This window comes from Pseudophryne corroboree, chromosome 2 (genome assembly GCF_028390025.1).
Source record: "Pseudophryne corroboree isolate aPseCor3 chromosome 2, aPseCor3.hap2, whole genome shotgun sequence".
Lineage (NCBI taxonomy): Eukaryota > Metazoa > Chordata > Amphibia > Anura > Myobatrachidae > Pseudophryne > Pseudophryne corroboree.
In genome coordinates this window covers 832,758,429-832,775,103 of record NC_086445.1, presented here as the reverse complement: position 1 = coordinate 832,775,103, position 16,675 = coordinate 832,758,429, and the positions used below count along the sequence as shown (strand labels likewise).

At 42.3% G+C, this 16,675-nt stretch overlaps 1 protein-coding gene across 3 annotated transcripts in view; it reads left to right on the top strand.

Annotated features, from left to right (window-relative positions):
* Positions 1–16,675, top strand: part of ADGRG2 (adhesion G protein-coupled receptor G2) — a 267,587-nt gene that overhangs the window by 238,400 nt on the left and 12,512 nt on the right. For all 3 annotated transcript variants that reach the window (XM_063955727.1, XM_063955726.1, XM_063955728.1), the window contains 5 exons: positions 7,396–7,585; positions 8,475–8,631; positions 9,630–9,773; positions 10,011–10,139; positions 16,308–16,347. In XM_063955727.1, coding sequence (XP_063811797.1) covers positions 7,396–7,585; positions 8,475–8,631; positions 9,630–9,773; positions 10,011–10,139; positions 16,308–16,347 — 660 coding nt within the window. The remainder of the gene's footprint in view (positions 1–7,395; positions 7,586–8,474; positions 8,632–9,629; positions 9,774–10,010; positions 10,140–16,307; positions 16,348–16,675) is intronic.

Sequence of the window (16,675 nt, the reverse complement as noted above, 5' to 3'; positions counted from 1 at the left end):
TCACAAGCTGTATTCCCAGCAGGTGATAATTAAATTACCCCTCCTACTACAAGGAAAAGGGGTATTATTCCACACTATATTGTGGTACTGAAGCCAGAAGGCTAGGTGAGACTTATTCTAAAAAAAAAAAAAAAAAAAAATTTTTTTGAACACTTACAAAGGTTCAAATCAAGATGGAGTCACTCAGAGCAGTGATAACGAACCAGGAAGAAGGGGACTATATAGTGTCCGGGGACATCAGGGATGCTTACCTCTATGTCCCAAATTTGCCCTTCTCACTAAGGGTACCTCAGGTTCGTGGTGCAGAACTGTCACTATCAGTTTTAGACGCTGCCGTTTGGATTGTCCACGGCACCCCGGGTCTTTACCAAGGTAATGGCCGAAATGATGATTCTTCTTCGAAGAAAAGGCGTCTTAATTATCCCTTACTTGGACGATCTCCTGATAAGGGCATAGTCCAGGGAACAGTTGGAGGTCGGAGTAGCACTATCTCGGATACTGCTACAACAGCACGGGTGGATTCTAAATATTCCAAAATCGCAGCTGATCCCGACGACACGTCTGCTGTGCCTAGGGATGATTCTGGACACAGTCCAGAAAAAGGTGTTTCTCCCGGAAGAGAAAGCCAGGGAGTTATCCGAGCTAGTCAGGAACCTCCTAAAAACAGTGCATCATTGCACAAGGGTCCTGGTAAAAATGGTGGCTTCCTACGAAGCAATTCCATTCGGCAGATTTCACGCAAGAACTTTTCAGTGGGATCTGCTGGACAAATGGTCCGGATCGCATCTTCAGATGCATCAGCGGATAACCCTATATCCAAGGACAAGGGTGTCTCTCCTGTGGTGGTTATAGAGTGCCCATCTTCTAGAGGGCCGCAGATTTGGCATTCAGGATTGGATGCTGGTGACCACGGAGCCCAGCCCGAGAGGCTGGGGAGCAGTCACACAAGGAAAAAATTTCCAGGGAGTGTGATCAAGTCTGGAGACTTTTCTCCACATAAATATACTGGAGCTAAGGGTAAATTTAAAATACTCTAAGCTTAGCAAGACCTCTGCTTCAAGGTCAGCCGGTATTGATCCAGTGGGAAAAACATCACGGCAGTCGCCCACGTAAACAGACAGGGCGACACAAGAAGCAGGAGGGCAATGGCAAAAACTGCAAGGACTTTTCGCTGGGCGGAAAATCATGTGATAGCACTGTCAGCAGTGTTTCATCCCGGGAATGGAAACTGGGAAGCAGACTTCCTCAGCAGGCACGACCTCCACCCGGGAGAGTGGAAACTTCATCGGGAAGTTTTTTCCACATGATTGTAAACCGTTGGGAAATACCAAAGGTGGACATGATGGCGTCCCGTCTGAACAAAAAACGGGACAGGTATTGCGCCAGGTCAAGAGACCCTCAGGCAATAGCTGTGGACGTTCTGGTAACACCGTGGGTGTACCAGTTGGTGTATGTGTTCCCTCCTCTGCTTCTCATACCTAAGGTGCTGAGAATTATAAGACGTAGAGGAGTAAGAACTATACTCATGGCTCCGGATTGGCCAAGAAGGACTTGGTACCCGGAACTTCAAGAGATGCTTACAGAGGTTTTATGGCCTCTGCCGCTAAGAAGGGACTTGCTTCAGCAAGTACCATGTCTGTTCCAAGACTTACCGCAGCTGCGTTTGTCGGCATGGCGGTGGAACGCCGGATCCTAAGGGAAAAAGGCATTCCGGAAGAGGTCATTCCTACCCTGGTCAAAGCCAGAAAGGAGGCGACCGCACAACATTATCACCACATGTGGCGAAAATATGTTGCGTGGTGTGAGGCCAGGAAGGCCCCACAAAGAAATTTCAACTCGGTCGTTTCCTGCATTTCCTGAAAACAGGAGTGTCTATGGGCCTCAAATTGGGGTCCATTAAGGTGCAAATTGCGGCCCTGTCGATTTTCTTCCAGAAAGAATTGGCTTCAGTTCCTGAAGTCCAGAATTTTGTCAAGGGAGTATTGCATATACAACCCCCTTTTGTGCCTCCAGTGGCACTGTGGGATCTCAACGTAGTTCTTGGATTCCTCAAATCACATTGGTTTAAAACCAGTCAAATCTGTGGATTTGAAGCATCTCACATGAAAAGTGACCATGATCTTGGCCCTGGCCTGGACCAGGCGAGTGTCAAATTGGTGATTTTTTCTCAAAAAAGCCCATATCTGTTTGTCCATTCGGACAGGGCAGAGCTGCGGACTCGTCCCCAGTTCTCTCCCTAAGGTGGTATCAGTGTTTCACCTGAACCAGCTTATTGTGGTGCCTTGCACCTACTAGGGACTTGGAGGACTCCAAGTTGCTAGATGTTGTCAGGGCCCTGAAAATATGTTCCAGGACGGCTGGAGTCAGGAAAACTGACTTGCTGTTATCCTGTATGCACCCAACAAACTGGGTGCTTTTGCTTCTAAGCAGACTATTGCTAGTTGGATGTGTAATACAATTCAGCTTGCACATTCTGTGGCAGGCCTGCCACAGCCAAAATATGTAAATGCCCATTCCACAAGGAAGGTGGGCTCATCTTGGGCGGCTGCCCGAGGGGTCTCGGCTTTTACAACTTTGCCGAGCGGTTATTTAGTCAGGGGCAAACACGTTTGTAAAATCCTACAAATTTGATACCCTGGCTAAGGAGGACCTGGAGTTCTCTCATTCGGTGCTGCAGAGTCATCCGCACTCTCCCGCCCGTTTGGGAGCTTTGGTATTATCCCCATGGTCCTTTCAGGAACCCCAGCATCCACTAGGACGATAGAGAAAATAAGAATTTACTTACCGATAATTCTATTTCTCGGAGTCCGTAGTGGATGCTGGGCGCCCATCCCAAGTGCGGATTATCTGCAATACTTGTACATAGTTACAAAAATCGGGTTATTATTGTTGTGAGCCATCTTTTCAGAGGCTCCGCTGTTATCATACTGTTAACTGGGTTCAGATCACAGGTTGTACAGTGTGATTGGTGTGGCTGGTATGAGTCTTACCCGGGATTCAAAATCCTTCCTTATTATGTACGCTCGTCCGGGCACAGTATCTAACTGGCTTGGAGGAGGGTCATAGGGGGAGGAGCCAGTGCACACCACCTGATCCTAAAGCTTTACTTTTTGTGCCCTGTCTCCTGCGGAGCCGCTATTCCCCATGGTCCTTTCAGGAACCCCAGCATCCACTACGGACTCCGAGAAATAGAATTATCGGTAAGTAAATTCTTATTAAAGCTATCTTATCTCAAACTTGAAATGCGGCACTCAGTACACCTTGGCAAAGAAACATAACGAACCCCTGGTGAGTTATCAGCATTTCAGAATTGTAATATGCATTCTTTCGCCAAGCCGCTCTGAGTGCGCCTTTTAAAGTTTGCTACTTTGTTTAATCCTTTTCTGGATTGGTAATTGAAGGGCACCGGATGCCAATATCTGCTTACAGAAGTGCAAGAGTGCCGGCTTATCTCTCGCTCTCTCTACACATAGATGTGTATATGTATGTGTGTGTGTATATATATATATATATATATATATATATATAACACAAATATTCAGAGTGCGCACAGATACAATGGCATAATTAAAATTGAAATAATTACTCAAAGTAAAATCCAACCAGCATAACCGGAATGATAGAAAGATTATTTTTAATACACGTTAAAATTTGTCATACACGTTGTTCCATAAGCACAATACACATTTATGCAGAAACAGTGTATGCTATATATATCTCATAAAACCCAACGCGTTTCGTCCATTATGGACTTCATCAGGGGTACAAGTCACAGTGGAATAATGCTTTAGCAAATTTCCTACAAGATGATCTCACTGTGAAGAGTGATAAAACGTGATATATATCTATAATGATACTAGAAACTCTCGTGAACTTCTAATCAGCTGCTCCTTAATTGTGGTTCCTTGTAGGTACTTTATTTAATTATGGGGCAAATGACCAATTAGATTGTGTCCTCCAAGATTAATGAAAGTTCACAAGGGATTTTAAAGTCAAGCCAATAACACCAAACAAAATGTCCAGTGAGGAAAGCAGACTAAAAGGTTCTGGATGTGTGTCAGCCTCCTCTCCTGGATGGTAAGTGGAGGACACAATCTAATTGGTCATTTGCCCCATAATTAAATAAAGTACCTACAAGGAACCACAATTAAGGAGCAGCTGATTAGAAGTTCACGAGAGTTTCTAGTATCATTATAGATATATATCACGTTTTATCACTCTTCACAGTGAGATCATCTTGTAGGAAATTTGCTAAAGCATTATTCCACTGTGACTTGTACCCCTGATGAAGTCCATAATGGACGAAACGCGTTGGGTTTTATGAGATATATATAGCATACACTGTTTCTGCATAAATGTGTATTGTGCTTATGGAACAACGTGTATGACAAATTTTAACGTGTATTAAAAATAATCTTTCTATCATTCCGGTTATGCTGGTTGGATTTTACTTTGAGTAATTATTTCAATTTTAATTATGCCATTGTATCTGTGCGCACTCTGAATATTTGTGTTATATTTTATCTATCGTCTCCCACTAGCAGGGAGACTTTTCAAGAGGTGCTGCCCTATCCTTGGTACAGCGCGAATTAAGGGTATTGTTGTATATATATATATATATATATATATATATATATACAAAATTAAAAAAATATATTTTTTTTTTACAAACGTTAAAAAAAATATATATATATATATATATATATATTTAATTTTTTTTATAAAATCATTTTGGAGAGGGGTGATGGAGGGACCCCTGGCATATACATGTATTCTATTTATTGATGGTCAGCCGCACATTCTTTCCTGATTGCTGACAAATCATACACAGTAGCTCAAACAGAATGTGATCTATATTTTTGAAGCGCCTAAATTTCCTATCTGCAATTATAGCTACAGTTGCGTCTTCATATACCTATCATGTGGCATGAGGTGCAAGTCAAGAATTAGATGCTTTTAATAGGTAGAGATTCAGACTTTTCCTACATTTATTGTCTTATTTGCATTCCTGCTGCATACAGTCTTCACTTTTAGGCACTAGGATTAATATTTTTGCAGAGGAGTTGGTACAAAGTTGCAGATTAAGCATAACAATGTATGACACATTTTCAGGTAAAAGTTTGCAAAATAAGACTCCCAGCACTAGCATAGTCGCATGGGACCTAGCGGCTCACGTCACATGGCATATTGAGACTTTCAATCTTTCACTATGGCTATCATATAGTGGCTAACTATGCCTAATTTCCAGGGACAGTCACAGGTTTTTCTTCTCTTTTTTTTCTCTTTCTTTTTTTTTTTAATGCAGTTACCAGTAATTAGTATTTTGGGGGCTTTATAAGTTAATATTGATTTGAGAATTTTTTTTTTTAAATATACAACATTGCTATAATGCAGAAACATGTGTGGCTTTTTTAGATGAACTCAGATGACCACGTTGGGAAGTCAATGAGTCCATCATTTCAAAGAAAACTGCTACCCCTTAATGAGCGATCACATAGAACATTATTGTGTTTTATATAGAGCTTCAACACTTTTCAATTCTGCAGACAACATGAAACTGATGAAGGGCCATATGCAATTGCGGTCGAATTGCCGCAAATGTCGAAAAATGGTGCATTTTCGACAGTAAAAACTGATTCGACAATGCAATACAGTACTTTTCGACAAAAAAAGGCAGTTTCAGATTCAACTTTTTGCAATTCGACATTTGTCAAATTCGACATGTCTGCAATGGTAAAAATGTGGCTTTTCAACAAAAGTTTATTCAATTGAAGAATGTCGATTCGGCAACAGTGCTTTTCGACAGTCATTTCGTCAATTTCAGTCCGCCTCATGTTGCTGGCGAGATCTAATAAAAAGTTTTAAAAAACGTGTTTTTTTTGTGTTTTTTTTTATTGCTAATAGCATATCTATTTATATTAGAAGGGATTATCTACTTGGTTTGTCTATTTAGGAGCCACAAGTATTATTTAATATATTTTTTAAAACAATATATTTTTTTGCACTGACTAAAATAATATGGAGAGATCAGAGCATATTTTTCAGTGGGAAGGGGTGGGAATGGGTTAAAAATCCTGAAAAAAAATGTGTGGGGTCCCCCCTCCTAAGCATAACCAGCCTCGTGCTCTTTGAGCCGGTCCTGGTTGTAAAAATACGGGGGGGGGGGGGGGGGGGGGGGGGAATGACAGGGGTTCCCCCGTATTTTAACAACTAGCACCGGGCTCTGCGTCTAGTCCTGGTGCAAAAAATATGGGGGACAAACTATGTAGGGGTCCCCCGTATTTTTCACACCAGCACCGGGCTCCACTAGCTGGAGAGATAATGCCAAAGCCGGGGGACACTTTTATACCGGTCCCTGCGGCCGTGGCATTAAATCCCCAACTAGTCACCCCTGGCCGGGGTACCCTGGAGGAGTGGGGACCCATTAAATCAAGGGGTCCCCCCCTCCAGCCACCCAAGGGCCAGGGGTGAAGCCCGAGGCTGTCCCCTCCCCCCATCCAAGGGTGGAGGATGGGAGGCTGATAGCCAAGTGCCAAAAAAAAGAATATTGTTTTTTGTAGCAGAACTACAAGTCCCAGCAAGCCTCCCCGGCAAGCTGGTACTTGGAGAACCACATGTACCAGCATGCGGGGGGGAAACAGGCCCGCTAGTACCTGTAGTTCTACTGCAAAAAAAATACCCAAATAAAAACAGTACACACACCGTGACAGTAAAACCTTATTACATACCGACACACATACTTACCTATGTTGTATGCACACCGACACACATACTTACCTATGTTGACACGAAGTGTCGGTCCTCTTCACCAGTAGAATCCACGGGTTACCTGTAAATAAAATTATACTCACAAAAATCCAGTTTAGATCTGTCCTCTTCTGCTTGTAATCCACGTACTTGGCAAAATAATAAAACGCAAAACCCGATCCACGCACTGAAAGGGGTCCCATGTTTACACATGGGACCCCTTTCCCCGACTGACGGGACCCCCCGTGACTGCTGTCAAAGAGGGTCCCTTCAGCCAATCAGGAAGCGCCACGTCGAATCCGTTTTTTATTGAATATGTTGAATTCGAGTCCCGGCGGGAGGGTGTCTGACTGTCGAATTGTGTCCAATTAAAAAACTGTCGAATTCCGGCTGGAATGCAATTGCATATACCCCATAAGGTGTCCGTAGGAGTGTGTGTGCAAGCTTACATTATTTTGTGGACTGTTGGTGCCAGAGTGTGTTTAATAGCCATTTAGATGTCGCACTAAACCCTGTAAGATATCACCTTTGCATACAAGGCCTGGTCAACTTGAATACATTCTTATTTTAAAGACCATGTTAAAGATTTAACTTCTTTGTAAAAATGATCAGCTTTAATGAATTGTTTGTACACATTGTTTCACGTAGATAGCCTGAATAAATTGATTGATCTTCTGGGTTCGGGTAACCTTAATTCATCCACCGTGCAGAACATTGTTTCACAATTAGAAGACCTGTTGGCCGGAGAGGTGACACCGGATGCTGCAAATATATTGGTTGGAATCCTGAACACCTTTCTAAATGTTTCTCAGAATCTTCTTGCACCTGTCTCCAAAAGGTATCTAAGCCGTCTGCCCCCTTATGCTAATGAAATCAGTTGTAATGGTCATTGATATAATTTTAATAACTTTTAAAATGCCTACTATGGGGGTATTCAGTTGAAGCCGGAACTGCCGTCTTATCGGAAAGACGGTAGTTTCCAACTCTTTTAGGTCGGATAGTGTTCCAACCTATTTAATCGGGCTGCCATTTTTCCGACAGGTCGGCAATTCCGACTTGTCAGAAAACACGTGGATCGTTGGATTAGCTGCAGATCCACGTGTTTTGTTGGATTCCACGGCCAAATCCGACAGGTTTTACCCCTGTTTCTGACAATGTCAATCTGACTTTTTAAAAAGTCGGATTATCATTGTCTGGAACGGCCAAATCTGATAGGATTTGGCCGAGAATTGAACACCGCATTGTCGGATCCTTTCCGTCGGAAAGGATCCAACATGCATTGCATACACCCCTCTATCTGTCTCTACCTTACAAACAACTAATACAGTGTTAATCAAATGAAAAGTAAGCTTGTCTAACAAATGACTTATGTGTAGTGGAACAGGTTACATAGAAACATAGAATTTGTCGGCAGATAAAAACCACTTGGCCCATCTAGTCTGCCCCTTTTTTTTTTTTACATTATTTTTATCTGTAACCCTATTTGATCCTTATTTCTTTGTAAGGATATCCTTATGTCTATCCCATGCATGTTTAAATTGCTCTACTGTCTTAGCCTCTAATTTAAGAGCTTTTTCTAGAAATTATAGTACTGTACTCATTTTATCCAGAAAACGAATGCTATCTATAGCTCGTGTGGTTTCCAAAGTCCGTTTTCTTTCAGTACAGTGCCCCTGATACTCTTGCCTCCACTCTACTGATATATAATGTATTTCTATTATTCACAGATTACTTATGATAGTGGATAAAATTGGCTTAAAGTTAAACTTCCCAGGACAATCCATAAATTTCACCTCTCAAGCCTTGGCCCTTGCAGTGAATAAAGTCAAAGCCAGCTCTTTCACTGGAACCTCATTTGGTGTTGAATCTTCATCTGGTTTGCAAGTAGGTCTCTTTTCAATGTTACAAATGAAGGATTAAAGCGTAGACTAGTGTTACCAAATAATAGACAGGCCAAATATTAATCCTAAATCAAGCTAAGTCCACTTATTACTTTCTTTTTCCTTTAATATACTCCAGACATAACATTTTACGGAATTTACATGGGGTGATAACGTTGGTAATCGTTAATTACACTCCCTGTTCAGTTCAGGAAGAATAAAAAACATAATGTACTAAAGGAGTTCTGTAGTTTTTAGGGACAGAAAAAAATGGTGCCCAAACCAAGATAAATTAAGAATCTAATAATAAGCAGTAGAAAAAGTTTCCACAACTAAAAAATAAAATTGGTAGAATAGTGGCAGATGAAATAGGGGGTTACTTCCCGTTTTGCTAATGCTTTTCCAGTTTCCAAACTTCTTTCACAGCATCACATCATACCTCTTGCATCCTCCTTTAAGGTTTATATGGAATGACATTTCCTCAGCAATCACATATGGTGTGACATAAAATGCATAACAACCTTTAAAAGAAGCACTTGCATAGTAGATAAAATAATCACACACATAAAAAAAGATGCAAATGATTAAGCCCCCTAACAGATTGTAGTAAATATTGTGCATGTCCGTTTTTTAAATCAATTACCGGGAATTACTCCAGGGGTCTGCGGCAACAAAGTTGACCCTACACGAGACCAACTTTTAGCCAACCATTCAACTAGTTGGTTGGAATGAAAATCTGGTAATATATGAGAGTAAATGACACAATCAGCAATTTTCTCCCAAACCCCAGCAAGTGGACAAAAACTTGTTCAGGCAAGTTTGGTTAAATCTGATGGATAGCATTTCTATTAAGCTGTATTATAGTTATAGTGGTTAAAGTGCTGCATTCAATCCTGAGAGTGCAAGGGCAACAGTGACACAGGCGTAAATAAAACCCACTGTATAGTATGAAAGATGTGTTTTTACATTTTTGCATAACATCCATATTTATTTGTTCCAAAGGTTTCCTTGGGTTCTCAGCCAACACTGAACAGTGATGGTTCTATTCTCCTCCCTGCATCGTTACTGAATGACTTGTCCCCTATTGACAAAGATATTGCTTCTAGAATACAGTTTAACTACTTTGCAAAGACTTCATTTTTCATGGTAAGGCTGAAATGTGTCTTATTGCTGTACAGAACTGGCAGCATATAGGGAAAAATGGACAGCTTCAGATTCATAATATATTACGCCTCTTCTCTTACATCATCTTAGCGGTGTGCTTCATATTACTGTACCTATATTATCACTTAACATTAATTATAATGACAAATGACAGATTTTATCTGTTAAGAGATATCTATGTAATGTTTTGCATATATTCTGCTTTTCCATATGTTTCAGGACTCATCCCTCACAACTAATCAGTCCTTAGTGAGCAAAGTTATATCATCAAGTGTTGCGAACATTACAGTAACTAATTTAACGGAAAATGTAACTGTGACATTAAAGACTTTCCGTAGCAGTGTCTCTGTAAGTATGTTTTCTGTATGCCAACGTAAGCAGTTTTATGTAAGTGACGTGTTTTTTTTTCTTAAATCGATGTAATGGTGCGCCTAGGGGCTCTAACCTCTACCTGCAGTGCCTGCACACAGTTGCGGTGTACCAAAGCACTATAGGACCCTATAGAGTATTTGGGACCGCTGTGTAAGCAAAAGTGATTGTTTGCAAATAGTGAGAGCCTGTGATATGTGATTGTTTAGTCTTAAAAAGGGCACTAAGAAGAACTTGGGTCAAAGTGCCCACTCAAAGGTCACTCCTTCATATTAGAACCCCTACAGGAGCACACCCACTTTGGGAGGCTAGTACATTGAAGTATTTCCATGGCATTCAGCACTGTTCTCCAGATAACAAAACCAGGGCTTAACTACAACCATTATTTACAGAATGTACATACAGATGTGTCCTTATACATCTTTGTTCAGTCATGCAAACAGCCACCCTTGGCACGCCTTGTCCCGTGAGGCCATGCTAGAGTCAGGCGTTTCTCTTGCCAAAAATGCGTTTTAGTCTCAACCCAGTGTGACTAGAACGCCCCAGGAGACTGTGCTGATTATTTTGATATGCAACACTTTTATATCTGTGTGCGACTGAGTCTTTGAATCTGTATCCGGACTCTCTACGATGCAGCAGCAATTGTTTTCCATGATAAGTTTAGTTTTGCTTCATAAACAGACTCTCACAATTTGCAAGTGCGTATATCAAGTTAATCTGCTCAGTCTCCTGGTCCGTCCTTTTTGCGTTCCATTGCCCAAAGCCCCCAATGCTAGCGGAGTTGCATGGGGCTTAGCAGCTGACTTGCGGCAAGCATCTTCAATCATGTGGGGTATGAGGACACATCTGTATATACTGTAACTATCAAAACACACATACATACAGTGGCTTGCAAAAATACTCGACACCCTACAAAGTCAACAGATCTTTCTGTATTACAAGTGACATACAGATTGGTCCAGACAGTATTTTTATTGTGAATCAGTACGCTCTTAAGAGTAAATTTTCAAACTCATAATTCATTATTTGTCTACAGAGTAAAAAATAAAATAAATCTGAAAAATAGTGTTTGGATAAGTACTCATCCCCATGTGCTGCGGAAAATATGGCCCTCACAATTGGCTATCAATTAGGCTCTACCTATGAATCTTTAGAAAGCTCAGCTTTTATGGATGAAAGAACCCCAACTTCTGATAACATTGGTTATACTGAGTCTGAAGAAAAGCTGTGAACATAAAGACCATTCCAAGAAAATAAAGATAAAGTTATAGACATACACAAGATAGAAAAAGGCTGCAAAATAATATCCCAGAGATTGGATATCTCTGTGGCCATTGTTGGTTCAGTTGTCAGGAAGTGGACTCTGCATCATACCACCCAGAAACTGCCTGGACAAGGCCATTCCTCCAAGCGCGGCAAGGACGGAGACTTGTAAGGAAATGGAAGTGCATTCATACCACCCAGGCACCGCCTAGACAAGACCACCCTTCACAACTATCAGAGCAAGAAGAAGACTTGTAAGTAAGCCACAGAAAGACCAAGGGGTTTATTTTACAAAGTGTCAGGTTATAAAACCTGGCGCTACTGAGCATGTTTAAGCCTGATATTTTAAAGGGCAATGCTTAAAATGGCAATACACAGCTAACAAAAGCATTGTCCTTTTATACATTATGCATAAACATGCTCAGAAGCATCGGGTTTTATATCCTGATTGAGAATGGAGTAAAGGTGCACCAATCAGCCATATGAAGAGCTCTGCAAACAACTGGTCTGTATGGGAGGGTGGCTGAAAGAAGCCATTACTGAAGAAAAAACACATCAAAGCATGTTTTGGAGTTTGCCAGAAAACATTAGTGCGACACAGCTAAAAATATGGTGATAAGGATCTTTGTCAGATGAAACTAGAATTTAGCTGTTTGACTCCATTTCAAAATGCTGTGTGTTGCACAAACAGTGCTTATGCATCTGCGTACACCAGATATATGGGAGTGGCAGCATCTTGTAGACACTTGTTAGAAGAACAATTGGGGGATTGTGTATGGGGGGGGGCTTGGACTGCGCACACTAATATTAAATCTAATGAGAGGTGTGACCATGATGAGACCTATAGTTCCCCATGGTAACAAGAAAAAGCAGGTGCACGCTTGGAAGTACTAAACATCTCTAATTAGAATGATTTTTAATAAACTCTGCAATATAACATATAGTAAAATTGAGGAGGTTAGCATAATTTTGCCCAAAAATGTGCGCCCACCAACTGCAACCAGGTGACCTGGATTCAAGTCCAGAGCTCGGAGCCCCCCAGGCCTGCACAAGCCAACCGCTCCAAGGCATCACACTAGTGAGAGGTTTACGTGTTAAAAGGTGTTACATTATTAAGAAGCAGCAGCTATATGTTGAGTGTTACATAGGTAAGAGGTAACAATTTGGGCGTTATAAAGTGTTAAATTAGTAAAAAAAAACAATTAAAGTGCTAATAAGTGCTAGATTGGGTGTTACAATACGATGCCCCAAAGACTGAAGACCACACCAACCCAGAGGGCCTGACTCCACATACTCATCCCTGAAACTGAGAAATCATATAAATTATTTAAAAAATAAATAAATTAAATAACCCAGCCTAACCCTAACTCTTCCTGGTGGTACCTAAACCCCCGCCCCATCTGCGTAGCCGCAACAGTACCCAGCATACTTACGTCTGGGATATTGGGTGATGGCATTTCCACTGATGTCGGGATTCTGGAGCTGGCATACTGGCTGTGTGTTGGTATTCCAGTGCCGGGAATTCAACTGCCGGCATGCTGAACGTATTCCGGCCAAAGAACTTTGGTTGTTTGAACAACAAAACAGGAGATGTCCTGCAATGACCAAGTTAAAGTGCATGTCCCAAATCTAAATATGGCGTACAGTTTGAAAATTAAAGTCCAGCTTCCTCCAATCAAACTGTTGCAAATCTGCAAGAGTCATTCCCAGACAGTGCAAACTGGGAATACATTTACCACAAAGTCGTAAACCCTTTATGCAAGCAACATTTTTTTCAACATTTTTTTTTTAATCTGCAGACATATTATGCAACTTGAAAATTGTACTTTAAGGGCCTACTGCTTCGCAGTAAAATACTGTGGAATAATCAGTGTGTCATCTGTAATGAAGAGTTTTTAAGGGGTTGAATACTTTTTCAAGCCACAGTATGTTTGTTTTAATTTTTTTTTTACTTGAGAATAGTACTATGCCTGCACTGTCTGTAGTGGCTGATCACAATGCGTGTATTTAATATCAACTACTCTTAGCAGAATGCCTTTTTAAATATAGAAATACATTGGGGTATATGCAATTGCGGTCGAATTCCCGAAATTGTCGAATTTCGGGTCATTGTCGACCAAAAAAAAAATTTGCCTATGCAATTCAGTGCTTTCCGACCAAAAAACGGACTTTCAAAATTCGACTTTTTGAAATTCGAATTTTTGCAAATTCGACTTTTCTGCAATGATATAAGTGCTGCAATTCGACCAAAGCATATTCAATTCAAGTTTGGAAATTCGACAGCAGTGCTTTTAGGCAGCAAATTCGTCATTTTCAATCCGCCACACTTTGGAGGGTGAAAACAAATAAAAAAATTTTAAACATGTTTTTTTTTGTGTTTTTTTTTTTTTGGGAATAGCAGATCTATTTATATTAGAAGGGATTAGGTACTTTTTTTTTTTTTTTTGAGGCACAAATATTATTTATATATTTTTTAAAATATAATTTTTTTTTATTTTTTTTTTATTGCTGGAACGGTAAAATCCTAAAAAAAAATGGCGTGGGGTCCCCCCTCCAAAGCATAACCAGCCTCGGGCTCTTCGAGCTGGTCCTGGTTCTAAAAATGCGGGGGAAAAATTGACAGGGGATCCCCCGTATTTTTAAAACCAGCACCGGGCTCTGCGCCTGGTGCTGGTGCCAAAAATACGGGGGACAAAAAGAGTAGGGGTCCCCCATATTTTTAACACCAGCTCCGGGCTCCACTAGCTGGACAGATAATGCCACAGCCGGGGGTCACTTTTATGCCGTGCCCTGCGGCCGTGGCATTAAATATCCAACTAGTCACCCCTGACCGGGGTACCCTGGGGGAGTGGGGACCCCTTCAATCAAGGGGTCCCCCCCCCCAGCCACCCAAGGGCCAGGGGTGAAGCCCGAGGCTGTCCCCCCCCATCCAATGGGCTGCGGATGGGGGGGGCTGATAGCCTTTTGTGATCATGAAAAGAATATTGTTTTTTCCAGCAGTACTACAAGTCCCAGCAAGCCTCCCCCGCAAGCTGGTACTTGGAGAACCACAAGTACCAGCATGCGGGAGAAAAGCGGGCCCGCTGGTACCTGTAGTACTACTGGAAAAAAAATACCCAAATAAAAACAGGACACACACACCGTCGACAGTAAAACTTTATTACACACTACCGACACACACATACTTACCTATGTTCACACGCCGACATCGGTCCTCTTCTCCATGTAGAATCCACGGATACCTGAAAAGAAAAGATCAATATACTCACCTCAGCCATGGTCCAGAGATACATCCACGTACTTGTAGAAAATAACAAACCGGACAACCGACCAAACGGACTGAAAGGGGTCCCATGCTGACACATGGGACCCCTTACCCCGAATGCAGAGACCTCTCAAGTGACAGCTGTCACAGAAAGGTCTCTAAAGCCAATCAGGAAGCGCAACTTCGTTGCGCTTATCTGATTGGCTCTGCGCGTCTGAGCAGACAGCGCATCGCACAGCCCAGTCCATTATATTCAATGGTGGGAACTTAGCGGCTAGCGGTGAGGTCACCCGCCGGTCAGCGGCTGACCGGCGGGTGACCCCACCGCTACCCGGAAAGTTCCCACCATTGAAAATAATGGAGCGGCTTTGCGATGCACTGTCACAGCACAGACAGCGCACAGCCAATCAGGTGAGCGCCACGGAAGTAGCGCTTCCTGATTGGCTGAAGGGACTTCAGTGACAGGAGTCACGTGATGTCCCGGGATTCGGGGAAAGGGGTCTGATGTGAAAGCATTGGACCCCTTTCAGTCCGGTATGGAGCGGGTATTTGCGTTTTGATTTTTTTACAAGTACGTGGATTATCTCTCTGGACGTGGATTTATCTCTGGACGCTGGAAGGTGAGTATAATTTTTTCACAGGTACCTCGGATCGTCGGAGACCGTGGCAGTCGGCGTGTCAACATAGGTAAGTATGTGTGTGTCGGCAGTGTGTAATAAAGTTTTACTGTCGACGGTGTGTGTGTCCTGTTTTTATTTGGGTATTTTTTTTCCAGTAGTACTACAGGTACCAGCGGGCCCGCTTTTCTCCCGCATGCTGGTACTTGTGGTTCTCCAAGTACCAGCTTGCGGGGGAGGCTTGCTGGGACTTGTAGTACTGCTGGAAAAAACAATATCTTTTTATTATCACAAAAGGCTATCAGCCCCCCCCATCCGCAGCCCATTGGATGGGGGGGACAGCCTCGGGCTTCACCCCTGGCCCTTGGGTGGCTGGGGGGGGGGACCCCTTGATTGTAGGGGTCCCCACTCCCCCAGGGTACCCCGGCCAGGGGTGACTAGTTGGATATTTAATGCCACGGCCGCAGGGCACGGCATAAAAGTGACCCCCAGCTGTGGCATTATCTGTCCAGCTAGTGGAGCCCGATGCTGGTGTTAAAAATACGGGGGACCCCTACTCTTTTTGTCCCCCGTATTTTTGGCACCAGCACCAGGCGCAGAGCCCGGTGCTGGTTTTAAAAATACGGGGGTTCCCTGCCCAATTTTTCCCCTGCATTTTTAGAACCAGGACCAGCTTGAAGAGCCCGAGGCTGGTTATGCTTTGGAGGGGGGACCCCACGCCATTTTTTTTGGGGGGGTTTTCCCGTTTTTTCCCGTTTTTTAAAATCGCGGCAAAATCCGCCAAATCGGACGATTTTCGCTCGCGATTCTGGCGAATCCGTTTTTCATTGAATATGGTGAATTCCGGAAGCCACCTTCCGGAATTCACCTGTCGAATTAAGTCGAATTAAAAAAAACGGCGAAAAATTGCCGCGATTCGCCGTGAATTGCATATACCTGAATGACTGTATATTAAACAAGATGAATAATTATGTATTAAATATATTTCTATTTGTATTTCAGAACTCTGTGAAGTGTGTGTTTTGGGACTTCACTAAAAATAGTAAGCATACCACTTCAACTGATTTTATAATATATACAATGTGTCTTAAGGTGATTTTTTTGTTTGTTTTGTTTTTTATATACAGTATATATTTTTTTTTTAGTCTTTCATTCCATGACACTAAAGAATGACATATTGGAGATTATTCCAAATCACACCAAGACGGTGGAATTTCAGCAATAGCGACTTTGGGGTGAGGGCGGGTGTCAGAGGGTGTTACATGTGGACCAAGCCAGTAGAGAGCGTCAGTTCAGAAATGTTTAATGAGCCCCCTTTCCCAACACAGAGGTAGTGTCACACTGATTCAGTACTCTTGGGGACCAGACCT